General features: G+C 38.4%; 1 protein-coding gene across 1 annotated transcript in view; it reads left to right on the top strand.

The window, feature by feature from the left end:
- Window positions 1–18,250, top strand: part of DNAH3 (dynein axonemal heavy chain 3) — a 240,635-nt gene that overhangs the window by 53,072 nt on the left and 169,313 nt on the right. The window contains exons 18-20 of the mRNA XM_061152967.1: window positions 88–232; window positions 9,508–9,719; window positions 13,520–13,611. Of these exons, the coding sequence (XP_061008950.1) occupies window positions 88–232; window positions 9,508–9,719; window positions 13,520–13,611 (449 nt within the window). The remainder of the gene's footprint in view (window positions 1–87; window positions 233–9,507; window positions 9,720–13,519; window positions 13,612–18,250) is intronic.

Below are 18,250 nucleotides of genomic sequence, written 5' to 3'. Positions count from 1 at the left end.
TCAAAGCACTGAGGAATTTGCCATGGTGGCTTCTAGGGTTCAGGAGAACCACCCACCTAATAAACAGCATCCCCTTTTGCCCTGCAGCTGATCAATAAGGAGGAGGAGCTGTTGGAAAAGGAGAAGAGTACCTTCCCTCTTCTGCAAACTGTGATGATCAACAAAGTGCCTTATGAGCAGCTGTGGGTGACAGCCTACGAGTTTAGCACCAAGTCAGAGGAATGGATGAATGGTACGCCGCAGTTCCACTCTACTCGGGCAGGATGGGAGTAGGGTAGCAGAATCAACCCAGCCAGTTTTGAAATAAGACTGGGACTTCAGATTTTATCATATTCTCATACTGTGGATTAAGGCAACCATAGTTAAATTTTTCTGATGTGATAACGATGGAAGGTGGGGATCAAAAAGCCAGACCTGTAGCTAGGATAAAATACAATAGGCAACCACTCAAAGCCATGGATTGGGTAGTGACTTAGAGAGGCAAGTGGTGGGAGGATAAGATGGCAGTTCCCCTATTATACTGATGCTTTATGCCAGTGCTTCAATGTAATAAACACAACTATGAAGAACACCTTTGTTGCCAATTTTCTGGATACAATAATGAGAATTTTCTTAGGATAAATTACTGGAAGTGAAATGGCTAGATCAAAGAAAGGGTTGTAATAAAAATATAAGGATTTTAGAATTTACTTTTATTATTAGTATTGCTTTCCAGAAAAGTTATGTTTTAATTTAATATTCTTCTAGCAGTATTTGAGTGCCCATTCCTCATACCTTCAACAAACATGAGAAGTAAGAGCTTTACATTTTTGCTCAAAAAAGTGTTTTTTCCTTTCATAGAAGTTGATGTTTATTGGTCAATTGAATTCCTTGTTTAATATTAAAGTCTATTTATGTGCTCTCTCACTTTTTTCTATTAGTAAACCACCTTATTTAAATAATTTTCAGTTTTGAATAATATTTTTATGGATGCATTTTAGTTTTTCAAGTACTCAATCATATCTACACATTTAGAATATTTTACCTTATTTATCACTTTCACACCTGTTTTAAAATTCACTTTTCTGTATTAACTAGCACTTCCAAATTAAGCAGTAGTTATAGTGAACACCTTTGTCTTATTCCTGATTCTAATGGAATTCTTCTAGAATGTCACCTTTAAACATGATGTTTTTTGTTGATTTGAGGCACAAAATATTTATGGTGTTAAGGAAGTATTTTTAATTTAGCATGTCTTTTTGTTAGAGATAATATATTTAAAATTTTTATATTTTGTTTATCAGTTCCAATGACTTCAATAAACTTCCTTGTACTACTCCTTCATAATCACTCTCTCTACAGCCTTAACACCTAGCAACTATTGATCTCTTCATTGTTACTACAGCTTTGTCTTTTTGAGACTATCATATAAATTCCATTTTCTTTTTCAAATTTTATTACAACTTTTGCAGTACCTTTGTCTTTATGTCTTTTGTATAAAATTTGAGATTCAACTTATTCATTTATATATGAAATCTGCTGGAATTCTAATTTGGAAATGTATTACATCTAGAGATCAATTTGGAAAAGAATTGACATCCTTACCATGAAATCTTCCAATCCATGGACACTGCATATTTAATTACTTTGATCTTCTTTGACTTCATTTTGCCAGTGTTTTGTATGTTTCCAAATATAAATTCTATACATGTTTTGTTAAATTTACATGTATTTCTTTTTATTTGTTGTTGTTCAATTGCTAAGTCATGTCTGACTCTTTGTGACGGCATGAACTGGTACACACCAGACTTCTGTCCTTCATTATCTCCCAGAGTTGTTCAAACTCATGTCCATTGAGTTGGTGATGCCATTCAACCATCTCATCCTCTATCACCCGTTTCTCCTCCTGCCCTCAGTCTTTCCCAGCATCAGGTTCTTTTCCAATGAGTCAGCTCTTCACATTAGGTGACGAAATATTGGAGCTTCAGCATCAGTCCTTCCGATGAATATTTAGGATTGATTTCCTTTAGGATTGACTGATTTGATCTCCTTGTAGTCCAAGGGACTCTCAAGAGTCTTCTCTAGCACCACAATTCAAACGCATTAATTCTTCAGTGTTCAGCCTTCTTTATGGTTCAACTCTAACATCTGTACGTGACCACTGGAAAAACCATAGTTTTGACTATTTGTACCTTTGTCAGCAAAATGATGTCTCTGCTTTTTCATACACTGTCTAGGTTTGTCATAGCTTTTCTTTGAAGGAGCAAGCATCTTTTAAATTCACAGCTGTAGTCACCATCTGCAGTGATTTCTGGAGTCCAAGAAAATAAAATCTGTCACTGTTTCTACTTTTTCCCCATCTATTTGCCATGAAGTGATGAGACTGGATGCCATGATTTTAGGTTTTTGAATGCTGAGTTTTAAGCCACCTTTTTCATGCTCCTCTTTCACCCTCATCACGAAGCTCTTTAGTTCCTCTTCACTTTCTGCCATTAGAGTAGTATCATCTACATATCTGAGGTTATTGATACTTCTCCTGGCGATCCTGATTCCAGCTTCATCCAGCCTGGGGTTTCACATGATGTACTAAACAGGGTGACAATATATAGCCTTGACATACTCCTTTCTTAATTTTGAACCAGTCCATTGTTCCATGTCTGGCTTTAACTGTTGCTTCTTTTCCTGCATACAGGTTTCTCAAGAGACAAGTAAGGTAGTCTGGTATTCCCATTTCTTTAAGAGTTATGATGTATATTTTATATATCTTTATATAAAGCTATGTTACATGTTTTTAAATTTCATTGTGTATATTAAAACAGTTGGGGTTTGAGAGCATTTTTTTTTTACCTATTTTTAAATTAATTTTGTTTTCTCACTGTTGAGTTTTAGAGTTCTTTGTCTATTTCAGACAGCAATCATTTATCAGATATGTGTTTTGCAGTTTTTTTCTACTAATCTTTGGCTTATCTTTTCAATCTTTTGACAGTGTCTTTCACAAAGCAGATTTTAATTTTAATAAAGTTTAGTTTGTCATTTCTTTCATAGATCATGCCTTTAGTTTTGTATCTAAGAAGTTAGCACCAAACCCAAGGTCATCTAGATTTTTCTGCTATGTATGTCTGCTGTGTATCTCCTAGAATTTTTATAGTTCTGCATTTTACATTTAAGTCCATGATCCATTTTGATTAATTTGTGTCAAGGCTGTACAGTTTGCATCTACATTCGTTTGTTTTTGCATGTGGATATCTAGTTATTCTAAAACTATTTGCTGAAAAGTTTCATTCTCTTTTTTATTACCTTTGATTCTTTGTGAAAGATCAGTTGACTATCGTGGGTCTTATTTCTGGGCTCTCTATTCTGTTCCACTGACCCATTCGTCTCTTCTTTTACCAATAATATACTTGATTATCATAGCTGTATGGTAAGTTTTGAAGGTGGATAATGACAGTCCCCCAACTTTACACTTCTCCTTTAATATTATATTGGCTATTCTGAGTCTTCGCTGTCTCCACATAAACTTTAGAATCAGTTTTGTCAGTATCTAGAAAAAAACTTGTTGGGATTTTGATTGGGATTGTGCTGAATCTATAGGTCAAGCTGGGAAGAACTGACATCTTGATGACATTGAATTTTCCTATCCATGAACATTAATTTTTTCTGCACTTATTTCCTTATTCTGTAGTTTCTTTCATTAGAGTTCTGTAGTTTTCCTTATATAGACAATGTACATATTTTGTTAGATTTATGCCTGAGTGTTTCAGTTTTGGAGAGTGCTAATGTAAATGGATATGTTTTTAATTTCAAGTCCACTGTTCATTAATAATATATAGGAAAGCAATTAACTTTTGTGTATTAACCATACCCTGCAACTTTGCTGTAGCTGTGAATTATTTTCAGGAGGTTTCTGTTTGTTGTTGGTTCTTTCCTATTTTCTATGTAGATGATAGTGTCATTGCATAAAGTTTTGTGTCTTCTTTCCCAGTCTGTATACTTTTATTTCCTGTCTTGTCTTACTGCATTATCTGTAACTACCACATAATGATGTTGAAAAAGGAGTGGTGAGAGGGGACATTCTTGCTGTGTTCCTGATTTTAGCAGAAAAGATTCTAGTTTCTTACCATTAGGTATGATGTTAGTTGTAGGTTTTTTTGTAGATGTTCTTTGTCAAGTTGAGGAAGTTCTCCTCTATTCCTCATTTGCTGAGAGTTTTTATATGAATGGGGTATTAGATTTCTTCAAATGCTTTTTATGAATCTATTGAGATGGTCATGTGACTTTTCTTCAATTGCCTGTTGATGTGATGAATTATATTAACTTGAATGTGAAAACAATTTTACACACCAGGAAGAAGTCCTAAATGATTGTGGTGTATAATTTTATACACACACACACACACTCATATATATATGAGTTGGATTCAGTTTGCTAACATTTCGTTGAGGATTCTTGCATGTGTGTTCATGAGAGATATTGGTCTTTAGTTTTCTTGTAACACCTCTGTCTGCTTTTGGTATTAAAGTAGTGCTGGCTTTATAGAATGAGTTAGGAGGTATTTCTGCTTCTGTCTTCTGGGAGAGATTGTGGGGAAAATGGATTTAGAAAAGGCAGAGGCACCAGAGATCAAATTGCCAACATCCGTTGGATCATAGAAAAAGCAAGAGAATTCCAGAAAAACATCCACTTCTGCTATACTAAAGCCTTTGACTGTGTGTATCACAAGTCAAAGCTTTCCACTGTGTGGAAAATTCTTAAAGAGATGGGAATACCAGAACACCTTACCTGCCTCCTGAGAAATCTGTATGCAAGTCAAGAAGCAACAGTTAGAACCGGACATGGAACAAAGGATTGGTTCCAAATTGGGAAAGGAGTACGTCAAGGCTGTATATTGTCACCCTGCTTATTTAACTTATATATAGAGTGCATCATGTGAAATGCCAGACTGGATGAAGCACAAGCTGGAATGAAGATTGCAGGAGGAAATAAACCTCAGATATGCAGATGACACCACCCTTATGGCAGAAAACAAAGAGGAGCCTCTTGATGAAAGTGAAAGAGGAGAGTGAAAAATCTGGCTTAAAACTCAACATTCAAAAAACTAAGATCATGGCATCCGATCCCATCACTTCATGGCAAATAGATGGGGAAACAGTGGAAACAGTGACAGACTTTATTTTCTTGGGTTCCAAAATCACTGCAGATGGTGATGACAGGCATGAAATTAAAAGATGCTTGCTCCTTGGAAGAAAAGCTATGGCCAGCCTAGACAGCATATTAAAAAGCAGAGACCTTACTTTGCCAACAAAGGTCCGTCTAGTCAAAGCTGTGGTTTTTCCAGTAGTCATGTAAGGATGTGAGAGTTGGACCATAAAGAAAGCTGAGCACTGAAGAATTGATGCTTTTGAACTGTGGTGTTGCATAAGACTATTAAGAGTCCTTTGGACTTCAAGGAGATCAAAGCAGTCAATCATAAAGGAAATCAGCCCTGAATATTGGAAGGACTGATGCTGAAGCTGAAGCTGCAATACTTTGGCCACCTGATGCAAAGAACTGACTCATTGGAAAAGACCCTGATGCTGGGAAAGATTGAAGGCAAGAGGAGAAGGGGACGACAGAGAATGAGATGGTTGGAGGTTAGATGGCATCATTGACTCAATGGACATGAGTTTGAGCAAGCTATGGGAGTTGGTGATGGATAGAGAAGCCTGGCGTGCTACAGTCCATGGCATCACAAAGAGTCGGACACGACTGAGCAACTGAACTGAACTGATCCTGCTTTGTTGGTGGGAATGTATATTGGTATAGCCATTATGGAAAACCGCGTGGAGATTCCTCAAAAAATGAAAACTAGAGTTGTCATCAGTTAGTCAGTTCAGTCGCTCAGTCATGTCCAACTCTTTGCAATCCTGTGGACTGCAGCACACCAGGCCTCCCTGTCCATCAACCGGAGTTTACTCAAACTTAGGTCCATTGAGTCAGTGATGCCATCCAACCATCTCTTCCTCTGTTGTCCCCTTCTCCTCCCGCCCTCAATCTTTCTCAGCATCAGAGTCTTTTCCAATGAGTCAGTTCTTCCCATCAGGTAGCCAAAGCATTGGAGTTTCAGCTTCAGCATCAGTCCTTCCAATGAATATTCAGGACTGATCTCCTTTAGGATCGACTGGTTGGAGCTCCTTGCAGTCCAAGGGACTCTCAAGAGTCTTCTCCAACACCACAGTTCAAAAGCATCAATTCTTCAGTGCTCAGTGTTCTTTATAGTCCAGCTCTCACATCCATACATGATTACTGGAAAAACCATGGCTTTGACTAGATGGACCTTTGTTGGCAAAGTTATAAAGAAAAAAAGTGTTGTCATATGGTTGAACAATTCTACTCCTGAGTGTATATCCAGACAAAACTATAATTCAAAATGATCCATGTACTCCTGTGATCCATGTACTCCTCTAATCCATGTATTCATAGCAGCACTATTCACAATAGCCAAGCAATGGAAAAAAACCTAAATGTCTTTCTCTTTCTGACTTACTTCATTTAATATGATAATCTGTATGTCCATCATGTTGCTACAAAATGCACTATTTCATTCCTTTTTATGGCTGAGTAATATTGCATTATGTATGTGTACCATATCTTCTTTATCCACTCATCTGTTGATGGACATGTAGGAGGGTTCTCTTTTCTCCATACCCTCTCCAGTATTTATTATTTGTAGATTTTTAATGATGGCCATTCTGACAGTTGAGGTGGTACCTTATTATAGTTTTGATTTGCATTTCTCTAATAATTAGCGATATTGAGCTTCTTTTCATGTACATTTTGGACATCTGTATGTCTTCTTTGGAGAAATACCTATTTAGTTCTTCTGTCCATTTTTTGATTGGGTTGTTTGGTTTTTTGTTGTTGAGTTGTATGAACTGTGTGTATGCCTTGAAAATTAAGCCCTTGTCAATAATTTGTTATGGTTTCCTTTGCTATACAAAAGCTTGTAAGTTTGATTAGGCTCCATTTGTTTATTGTTGCTTTTACTAATATTTCTATTGCCTTGGGAGACAAATAAAACTTTTGTACAATTTATGTTAGAGAACATTTTGCCTGTGTTCTCTTTTGGGAATTTTATAGTGTCATATATCTAAGTCTTTAAGTCATTTTGAGTTTATTTTTGTGTATGGTGTGAAGGTGTTTTCTAACTTCATTTGTTTACATGTGGCCCTCCAACTTTCCCAACAGCACTTGCTGAAGAGATTGTCTTTTTTCCATTGTGTATTCTTGCCTCCTTTGTTGAAGATTAATTGACCATATGTGTATGGGTTTATTTCTGAGTTCTCTGTTATGTTCCATTGATCCATGTCATTTCTGTGCCAAGAATCATGCTGTTTCCATTACAGTAACTTTGTAGTATTGTCTGTAGTCTGGAACGGTTGTGTCCCACCTTACTCCTTTTCCTCAGGATTTCTTTGCCAATTCTGAGTCTTTTGTGGTTCTGTATAAATTTTAGTATTATTTGTTGTAGTTTTGTGGGGATAATAGGTCATGGGTAATTTGATAGAAATCGTGTTTAATCTATAGATTGCTTTGGATAATATGGCCATTTTAGCTTCTTTTAGTCCAAAAGCATGGGATAAATTTCCATTTCTTTGAATCGTCTTCAGTTTCCTTTATGAATGTTTTGTAGTTCTTAGTCTTTCACTTTCTTGGTCAGATTTATTCCTACATATCTTATTTTTTTCTGAATGAGATTTTAAAAGATTTTAACATTCCTTTCCTGATATTTCATTTTTAGTATAAAGAAATGCAGCCAATTTCTGTATGTTAATCTTGTATCCTGCTACCTTGTTGAATTCATTTTTCAGTTCTAGTAGCTTTTGTGTGGAATCTTTAGGCTTTTCTAAATAGAGTATCATGTCATCTACATATAATGACAGTTTGACCTCTTCCCTTCCAATCTGGATACCTTTTATTTTTATTTTTCTTGTCTGATTGCTATGCCTAGGACTTCTAATATTATGTTGCATAAAAGTGGTAAAAATGGACATCTTTGTATTGTTCCAGATTTTAGTGGGAAGGCTTTTCACTGAATATTATAATGGCTGTGACATCTCACAACTTTTGATGTTAATTTTTATTTTCATTTACCTCAAAATATTTTAAAGCTTCTGTTGATATTTCTTTTTTGGCCACGTGTTATTTAGAAGTATGTAGTTTAATTTCCCAAGTATTTGGGGATTTTTCCAACTATCTTTTCTGTTATTAAGTTATGAGAATAAAAATTCTTGCCTCATTTCCAATGTAAGGGAGAAAGTATTCCATCTTTCACCATTAATTGTAATGGGTTTTTTGCTTTTATTTTTTTGAACCACTTTTTTGTAGTATGAATGACATATAAAAAGCTGTATATACTTAATGTGTATAAAAATGTAATGATAGTGTAGGTTTTCATAGATGCTCTGTATCAGGCTATGGACATTCCCTTCTATTCCTAGTTTGTTTAGAGATTTTTATCATGAATGGATATTGGACTTTGTCAAATGCTTTTTCTGCTTCAATTTACATTATCGTGTGATTTTCCTTCTTTCAACTGTTAATGTCATATATTACATTGCTTGATTTTCAAATGTTAAGTCAACCTTGCATTCTGCTGATAAACTTCACTTAAACATGGTGTATGATTCTTTTTATATATTGCATCTTTATATGTATATATAAAGAAATATGCATTTTTTCCTTCTTTTAAAAAAATTTTAATATTCTATTACTTAACAAAATTATGTGGGCTGATAAAGTGTTATTTATTAATGAAGTTATATGAATGAATCTATTTTTAGTCTCAGCAGCCCTGAAAGGAAAGTGTTTTTGAGTTAATTAGCAAAATCATAATATGAGTTAATACTAACTTGAAATATCAAAGGAGAAGAAAGCAGCAGCGTGGAAAGACTGAATGTGAAACCCAAATGTTAAAAGATACCTGTGAAAGAAAAAGAGAAGAAAGTGAATGTTTTGGCAAAGTTTTTTTTTTTAAAAAGATGTCATTTTCTGCTTTAAATAATATCTATTTTTAAATAATTTTAACCTTACATAAAATCTGTCAGAACTGTACAGTTAACTCCCATGTCCCTATTCACCCACATTCTCCAGTTGTTAATATTTCACAGCATTTGTGGAACACCTTTTGATACTTCTATAATAGGACCTACAACTTACAGTAATAATTGCTTCCATACTAACATTCTATGCCAGGCATTATATTAGCCACTTTACTTGTCTCATATAATTGTTACAGCTACCCTCCAAGGTACCTCCAAGGTATCCATTATTATCCCTGTGTCCCAGGTCTGGCTACTGAGGCTTAGAAAAGTTCAATCAGTATGCTCAAGGCTTCACTGGCTAGGTAGAGGTTTCAGACCAACTCCAAAGCTTGTGCTTATTAACAAAGTCATACCATAGACACAAGTCTAAATTCAGAGGATTAAGGTACATGTGATTAACACTATTTGGTGCTCTGATCTTTCTCCCACCCCATCTTTTCTATTTCAGGACCCCTCTTTCTACTGAATGCTGAGGAAATTGCAGAAGAAATAGGAAATATGTGGAGGACAATATACAAATTGACCAAGACCTTAGCAGACGTGCCTGCACCGAGGCGCTTAGCAGAGAATGTGAAAATCAAGATTGATAAATTCAAGCAGCACATCCCTATCCTCACCATTTCCTGCAACCCAGGAATGAAAGACCGGCACTGGCAGCAGGTCCTTGTCACTGCCCGCTCCACCAGCCCAGCCCATTTCTGGTCCCGATAGCCCTTTGGAAGGCAGGAACCATTAATGGGGCAAGATTCTTCTTTCTGAAAGGAGAATCTATCTACTTGAGGCCAAGAGAGTAGTAAAGGCGGTGATAACCCTTCCTGTCTCTCCACATGAACAGGCTGATCCTTTTCTTTGGGGACCCCATTGCTGGTGGTTGAGTATTAGTCCAGCTAGTGGCCACAGAAGCTCTCCTTATCTGCTTTCCTAAGCACATGGCTGCTCAGGGTCCTAAAGAAAATAGTGCTCAGTTGCTCAGTTGTGTCCAACTCTTTGGGGCCCAATGGACTGTAACCCTCAAGGCTCCCTTGTCCATGGAATTTTCCATGCAAGAATACTGAAATGGATTGCCATTTCCTACTCCAGGGGATCTTTCTGACCCAGGAGTCGAACCCATGTCTCTTTTGTCTCCTGCATTGGCAGGCAAATTCTTTACCACTAGCACCACCTGGGAATCTCCAAAAGATGATAAGGGTCTCAAATTACAATGAGAGGGGCCTGGATTTGTTCCTTGACCTAGGCTACACAAAAGAGAAAGTCTGTCTCTGGGGGATTCTAACGATGCCAAATGATTCCTACTTCAGCTTCATCATCCAGCAGGCTATGTTCAGAGATAATTTTACACTGTTTCCTTCAGCCCTTTTGAGTCCATAAATGAGAATAATAAATATTCTCCCTGAAAACGATGGGATTTTTACAAGCAATCAAGTGTGAGGGTGACAAATGTAGTGTGAATACTAATAAGAAAAAAGGAAATTCACTGTGTTTCTAAAATAATCATCACATTCAAGACCTAGCAATAGCCTTGAAACATCTTCTACCAGGGAGTTGCTCTGTGTGGAGGCGGAGAGGAGACTGGCTCTCCCTACACAGATCTCTCCCTGACTGGGCCTGAAATTCTCTCTCTGAAAACCATGCACAAGACCAGGGACAGTGTCTCTAGAAGCAGTCTGAGAGCACCCTTACTAGGAATACTGAAATTCAAGACATAAGCATAGGACATAAAGAACAGAGCGAAGACATCTGGTAGACTTTGGGTCTTGAACTGCCTCAGCAGAGGGATCTTTACAGGGACAGCTGCTTCACTTGGTACTCATGGGTGCCCCTCCCTGTGGGTCTAACCTGCCTAGAACTTTGACCCATTTAGAGAGTGAGGTAGCCAGATGCCCTCCAGCAGTGCTAGGCCTGTCCATGAGATGGCATTATAGAAAGTGTCCTCATCAATGGCATTTAAACAGTGCTACACGGGAGGCTCAGAAAGCCTTCCTCTCTCCATCTGCTGCTTCCCCTGTGATGATAGTATTCTCATAGTTGGGCACTTTAAAAACCCCAACCATTCCTAGACATTACTAATTCTCACTTATAAGCCACTTAGATGGACAGATTGGGGGAGAAATTCCCTGGAATTAAAATAATAACAATAATAGCTAAAGTATACTGAGTACCAACTATGTACTGAGTACTGTTATATACTTTATGTGGATTCTCTCATTTCATCTTCCCAACAATCCTCTGAAGAACAATAAATTTCTCCATGGTCAGTGGAGGAAGCATTCTCAGTTCTAATTCTCAGTTTCAACTCAGGAGATCCTTGTTCACAGATTTGGCTCTGGCGGGGGTTCTGTAGGCTTTACCATCTGTAGCTCTCAAGGCTACAAAATGGATTTTCTAGGGCTGTGAGGTGGTGGTTTTGAGATTTCTGACCATTTCCCAGAACTTAAGCAGGAAAGGCTAGTCTCCATGTTTGAAATGTAGACTTTATTGCTACTGGGGTTTAAAACAGGATAGAATAGGTAACGCTGCTCTGATATGTACCAAAGCTGACTCTCTAGGATGCTGCTGCCCAATGGAAATAATAAGCATGCTTTTAATTTTGAAGTTTCTAGTAGGCACATTTTTGAAAGTATAAACAGGTGAAATAAATTGTGAATATGTTTAACCAAACATGTCTAAAACATCATTAGTTCAATAGATAATCAATATAAAAATGTAAATGTGATCTCTCTTTGAAATATGGCATGCTTTTATAAAACTCCAGCACATTTCGATATGAATTAGTTGCATTTCAAGTTCTCAATAACTACAGGGGGTTAGTGGCTACATATTCGATAGTTTAACTTCAGGCTCTTAGAATTAGAAAACCAGATGCCTTTTTAATCTATATAATTAACAAAAGCAATTTAAAAATAAAACTACGAATCTCTTGAGTCTTTCATAGGCCAAGTGCTATGCCTAGTGCTTTACACAGTTATGTCATTTAACCCTAGAGATAATGTATTGTTCTAAGATCATACTTACAGAATTAGAGAATAAATGAGAGCCCAGAGCCACCAGAAACAATTGTGCAGTTTGTTCTTGAGGGAATGCTATATTTGTGTCCTGCAGTTTGAATTGTACTTTCTAGAGTTATGCAGTATATAATCGGTACAACTGTACCTAGAAGACCTATAGGAAACACTGATGTGTGGTGGATGAGAGATTTGGCATCAGAATTAGATTCAAGTCCCAATTCTGAAATGGCTATTTTGATCTATTATTATGATCTATTAGCTAAATGGTCATAAACAAGATACTGAATTTCTTTGTCTCGGTTTCCTTTTATGTAAAATGGTAATAATAGTGTATTAGTACCTTCCTCACCTTGTTGGGAGAATGAAGGAAGTACATAAAGCTCTTACAACAGTGCCTATCACATAGTAAGCCCTCAGTAATATTGCTTTTGTTATTTCCGTTACCTCAGTGGTCCTCCAGGTGATCTCAGAACCCAGATTGGAAGCTGTTTGAATTGGGTGATTCACTCATGCTTTCATTCCACAAGTGCTTATTGATGCTACATTCCAGGCCCCAGGGACACAGGGCTGAATAAGACAGAACCTGATGCAACTTTCATATCCCTTCCTGCTCTGGTATTCTTTAGTCCTACTGGAGCTGGACAGATACAAAACTGGGCAATAGGGAAGGTTTTTTACAGAGCTTCATTTCCCCAACCCACGTGTTCTTCTTTAGCACACATAACCCTCATGCTGCCCAGATCTCTCAATCCCTATAAAAGTGTTCAAAAGCCACAGAGACTTCACCAAAGACTGTCCACAGGGATGTTTTCACTTAAAAGATAAGGCTGGGCAAATATTTACAACAAAGGAATGGGCATAACAAGTGCTAACATTTGCAATCAGTTAGTACACTGAGTTGGAAGGAAGATTTTCCTCTTTCCCAGCACCCTCAGATCACAGAATTTGGGAATCTGCCCGTCCCATGTCCTCATGACTTCCTCCTTTTATTCAGCACATCCAGCAGCTTCTGAGCATGAACCACATTTTGCCCTGGTTCACTGCCTGGGAGCCCAAAACCAGACCTAGTTGTGAGGACTGTTAGGTAGTGTGGGACCTGTACGGTGCCCACATGTTTGCATTATGCCAAGTTCTGGTGGGAGAACAACCCCCAGTAGACCAGACACAATGCAGGCGGGGCCCTAGGCTGCCTCCCAGATCCTTAGACCTGCACCATCCAATTCGATAGCCACTTGCTACACTCAGCTACTTAAACATAAATGAGTAAAATTAAATAAAATTTGAAAATCAGTCCCTCAGTCACATTAGCCACCATCTCAGGGTTCACCAGCTGAATGTGACTGGTGGCTCCTGTGCAAGACAGCACAGCTATAGAACATTTCAGTCATCACAAGAAGTCTACTGAACATCACTAATTTATTAGGGCAATACACACTTGTTTTTTTCTCTTTGCAGATCAGTGAGATTGTTGGCTATGAAATAAAGCCCACTGAAACGACTTGTCTCTCAAATATGCTGGAATTTGGATTTGGCAAATTCATTGAAAAGTAAGACTTCTCCTTTCAGAAAGTTTTTTGGTCAAGGTGTCTATAATTTCCTACAGTTGTGTGACTCAATGGCCATATAGCAGGCTACATTTCTCATTCTGGTTTAGGATAACCTCTATTTCAGCTGACTAGCAGCTGGTGAAGCTTTCATCTCCAGCTGTGGAGTTTCTGTTTTTTGTTTAATATTTATTTATTTGGCTGCACAAGGTCTTAGTTGCAGGATCTTTGATCTTTGTTGTGGCATGTGGGATCTTTAGTTGCAGCATGCACACTCTTAGTTGCGTCATGTGGGATCTAGTTCCCTGACCAGACAATGAACCCAACCCCTTGCATTGGAAGCACAGAGTCTTAGCCACTGGACCACCTAGGGAAGTCCCTCCAGTTGCAGAGTTGATGTCAGATTATGACTAGAAAATTGAGTTAGAGATTCTATTTCAAAAATAAAAATTTTTAAAGAGTTCTTTGAACCTGAGCTCCAAGTCCAGCTAGACTTTGGGCAAGACCATAGAAACTTTCTGGGCCTCAGTTTTCTCCTTCTTAAACAAACAACAGCAACAAACAGGAGGGGCTCTCTGCGCTAAATGAAATATGGTCAAATGAGAGATCTCTTCACTTGCTTTCTCTCCTTCTCCAAATGCCCCTGGAGTTAGCATGTGAGAATTTGTACTATTGGATCTGCTGTTTTTATGACCAGAGATTCTCAGAACCCTGTTTGTTTTTCCATACTTCCTTCAGGATGATGGGTGGGGTGATGTGTTCCTGAGACTAAAGACCCTGTTATGCAACTGGGTTTGGGCTCACTCAACACACATGGTTCTCAGACTATGGCCCCAGTCCAGCTGCATCAGCGTCACCAGTGAACTTGTTAGAAATGCACATTCTCAGGCACCACCCCAGTTTGTTCAATCAGAAATTCAGGGGGCAAGCACTGCAATCTGTGCTTTTTTTCTTTTTTCAATCTGTGTTTTAACAAATCCTCCAGGTCAGTGCTGTGCAATACAGGAGCAGCTTGCTACATGTGGCCTCTCATCCTTTGAAATGTAGCTATTCTGAATTTGATGCACTGAATGTGCAAATATAGGCTGGACTCCAAAGATTTATTAAGAAAAAAAAGCAAAATACCTATTTTAAATAGTGATTATGTGTTGAAATTATATTTGGGGTTTATTGTTGTTGTTGTTCAGTTGCTCAGTCATGTCTGACTCTTTGCGACCCCATGGACTGCAGCAAGCCAGGCTTCCCTGTCCTCCACTGTCTCCCAGAGTTTGCTCAAACCCACGTCCATTGAGTCAGTGATGCCATCCAATTACCTCATCCTCTGTCACCCACTTCTTCTCTTGCCTTCCATCTTTCCCAGGATCAGGATCTTTTCCAATGAGTCAGCTCTTTGCATCAAGTAGCCAAAATATTGGAGCTTCAGCTTTAGCATCAATCCTTCCAATGAATATTGAGGACTGATTTCCTTCAGGATTGACTTGTTTGATCTCCTTGCTGTCCAAGGGACCCTCCAGAGTCTTCTCCAGCACCACAGCTCGAAAGCATCCATTCTTTGATGCTCAGCCTTTTGTATGGTCCAACTCTCACATCCATACAGGACTACTGGAAAAATCTTAGCTTTGACTAGACAGACCTTTGTCAGCAAAGTTATGTCTCTGCTTTTTAAATCTCTGTCCAGGTTCATCATAGCTTTTCTTCCAAGGAGCAAATGTCTCTTAATTTCATGGCTGAGTCACCATCCACAGTGATATTGGAGCCCATGAAAATAAAGCCTGTCACTGTTTCCACTGTTTCCCCATATATTTGCCATGAAGTGATGGGACCGGATGCTATAATCTTAGTTTTTTGAATGTTGAGTTTTAAGCCAGTTTCTTCATTCTCCTCTTTCACCTTCATCAAGAGGCTTTTAGTTCATCTTCACTTTCTGCCTTTAAGGTGGTCTCATCTGCATATCTGAGATTATTGATATTTCTCCTGGCAATCTTGATTTCTTGAGTTAAATAAAGTAGTTTCTTTTTAACTTGTGTTAAATTGGGTACCAGAAACTTTGAAATAACTTATGTGGCTCATGTTATATTTCAAATGGACAGTGCTGCTCTAGCGATAATGATGCTTGCTGAAATTTGAAAGCTCCTCCTTCAGACTGGGTCAGAACAAGTCTAATCTAAGGTCCTTCCAGGCCCCCAAATCTATGTGCCGCTGAATGCTCTGATAACTCCCCAATACCACCACTACTATCCCTTTGTGAGGAGCAAGCCTAGAGACACATGCTTTGTTTTTTATGTTTTTATTGTAGAATAGTTGATTTACAATGTCGTGTTACTTTCTGCTGTAGTACTTTCTGATTCAGCAAAGTGAATCAGTTATAATACACATACATCCACTGTGTTCTAGATTCTTTTCCCATGTAGGTAATTACAGAATATTGAGTTTCCTGTGCTATACAGTAGGTTCTTACTAGTTATTTTACATATAATAGTGTGTATATCCCAATCTCCCAATTTATCCCCTTTTCCCTCTGGTAATCATAAGATTGTTTTCTAAATCTGTGACTCTGTTTCTGTTTTGTAAGTAAGTTCATTTGTACCATTGTTTTAGATTCCACATATAAGCAATGTGGAATATATATAAGCAATATCATACAAGTTCAGTTCAGTTCAGTTTAGTCACTCAGTCGTGTCCAACTCTTTGCGACCCCATGAACCACAGCATGCCAGGCCACCCTGTCCATCACCAACTGCGAGAGTCCACCCAAACCCATGTCCTTTGAGTTGGTAATGCCATCCAATCATCTCATCCTCTGTCATCCCCTTCTCCTCCCGCCCTTAATCTTTCCCAGCATCAGGGTCTCTTCAAATGAGTTAGCTCTTCACATCAGGTGGCAAAAGTATTGCAGTTTCAGCTTCAACATCAGTCCTTCCAGTGAACACCCAGGACTTATCTCCTTTAGGATGGACTGGTTGGACCTCCTTGCAGTCCAAGGGACTCAAGAGTCTTCTCCAACACGACAGTTCAAAAGCATCAATTCTTCAGTGCTCAGCTTTCTTTATAGGCCAACTCTCACATCCATACATGACTACTGGAAAAACCATACCCTTGACTAGATGGACCTTTGTGGACAAAGTAATGTCTCTGCTTTTTAATATGCTGTCTAGATTGGTCATAACTTTCCTTCCAAGGGGTAAGAGTCTTTTAATTTCATGGTTGCAATCACCATCTGCAGTGATTTTAGAGCCCCGAAAAATAGTCAGCCACTGTTTCCCCATCTATTTGCCATGAAGTGATGGGACCAGATGCCATGATCTTAGTTTTCTGAATGTTGAGCTTTAAGCCAACTTTTTCAGTCTCCTCTTTCACTTTCATCAAGAGGCTCTTTAGTTCTTCACTTTCTGCCATAAGGGTGGTGTCATCTGCATATCTGAGGTTATTGATATTTCTTCTGGCTATCTTGATTCCAGCTTGTGCTTCTTCCAGCTCAGCATTTCTTATGATGTACTCTGCATATAAGTTAAATAAGCAGGGTGACGATATACAGCCTTGACGTACTCCTTTTCCTGTTTGGAACCAGTCTGTTGTTCGATATCCAGTTCTAACTGTTGCTTCCTGACCTGCATACAGGTTTCTCAAGAGGCAGGTCAGGTGGTCTGGTATTCCCATCTCCTTCAGAATTTTCCACATCTTATTGTGATCCACACAGTCAAAGGCTTTGGCATAGTCAATAGAGCAGAAATAGATGTTTTTCTGAAACTCTCTTGCTTTTTTGATGATCCAGCGGATGTTGGCAATTTGATCTCTGATTCCTCTGCCTTTTCTAAAACCAGCTTGAACATTTGGAAGTTCATGGTTCATGTATTGCTGAAGCCTGGCATGGAGAATTTTGAGCATTACTTTACTAGCATGTGAGATGAGTGCAGTTGTGCAGTAGTTTGAGCATTCTTTGGCATTGCCTTTCTTTGGGATTGGACACATGCATTTTTACCAGGTTTATGTAATTTTATCAAAGGACCTCATTTTCCCCAGTAAGATGTTCCCAAGAAATAGCAGCTCTAGAGCAATTATGCTGCACTGAGAATTTTATATGCATTAGCCAACTTATCCATCACAACAACCTAATATTCTAGCTAATTTTAGTCATGTTTTACAGATGAGAAAATGAATTGATTAGAGAAATTAAGTAACGATCCAGAGGTCATAAGAACCAAGACCTGAGCCCAGCCTATCTGACTTCAGAGCCTTAATGTTTCTCTTTACTGCCCGAAAAGATAAACCCTCCTCCGGAGGCAGAGACTGAGCTAATACACAGCATTCTGCCACGCTTCTTGCCACCGTGCTCATTTGTGACAAATCCAGAAGTGGTAATGCCTTGGCCAAGTTGTTAACCTCTCTGTGCCCGGTCTCCTTATCTGTAAAATAGAAATAATAATAGTAGCTAGGTGATCAAGAGTTATTGTGAGGCTTATGAGATAAGGCATGTAACCTGAACTGACTTAATGTCTAAGTTCTCAGCTACCACCTATTAGTGAGGTGTGATGCCCTCTATATCCCACTCTCTGTAGTTAAGGTACTTTTATCACAGCCCACAGTTAGGGGGCTTCCCTGGTGGCTCAGACAGTATAAGAATCTGCAATGCCGGAGACCCAGA

The sequence above is a fragment of the Dama dama genome, chromosome 10, assembly GCF_033118175.1.
Source record: "Dama dama isolate Ldn47 chromosome 10, ASM3311817v1, whole genome shotgun sequence".
In the NCBI taxonomy this organism is placed as follows: Eukaryota; Metazoa; Chordata; class Mammalia; order Artiodactyla; family Cervidae; genus Dama; species Dama dama.
This window is presented reverse-complemented; position numbering and strand designations above follow the sequence as displayed.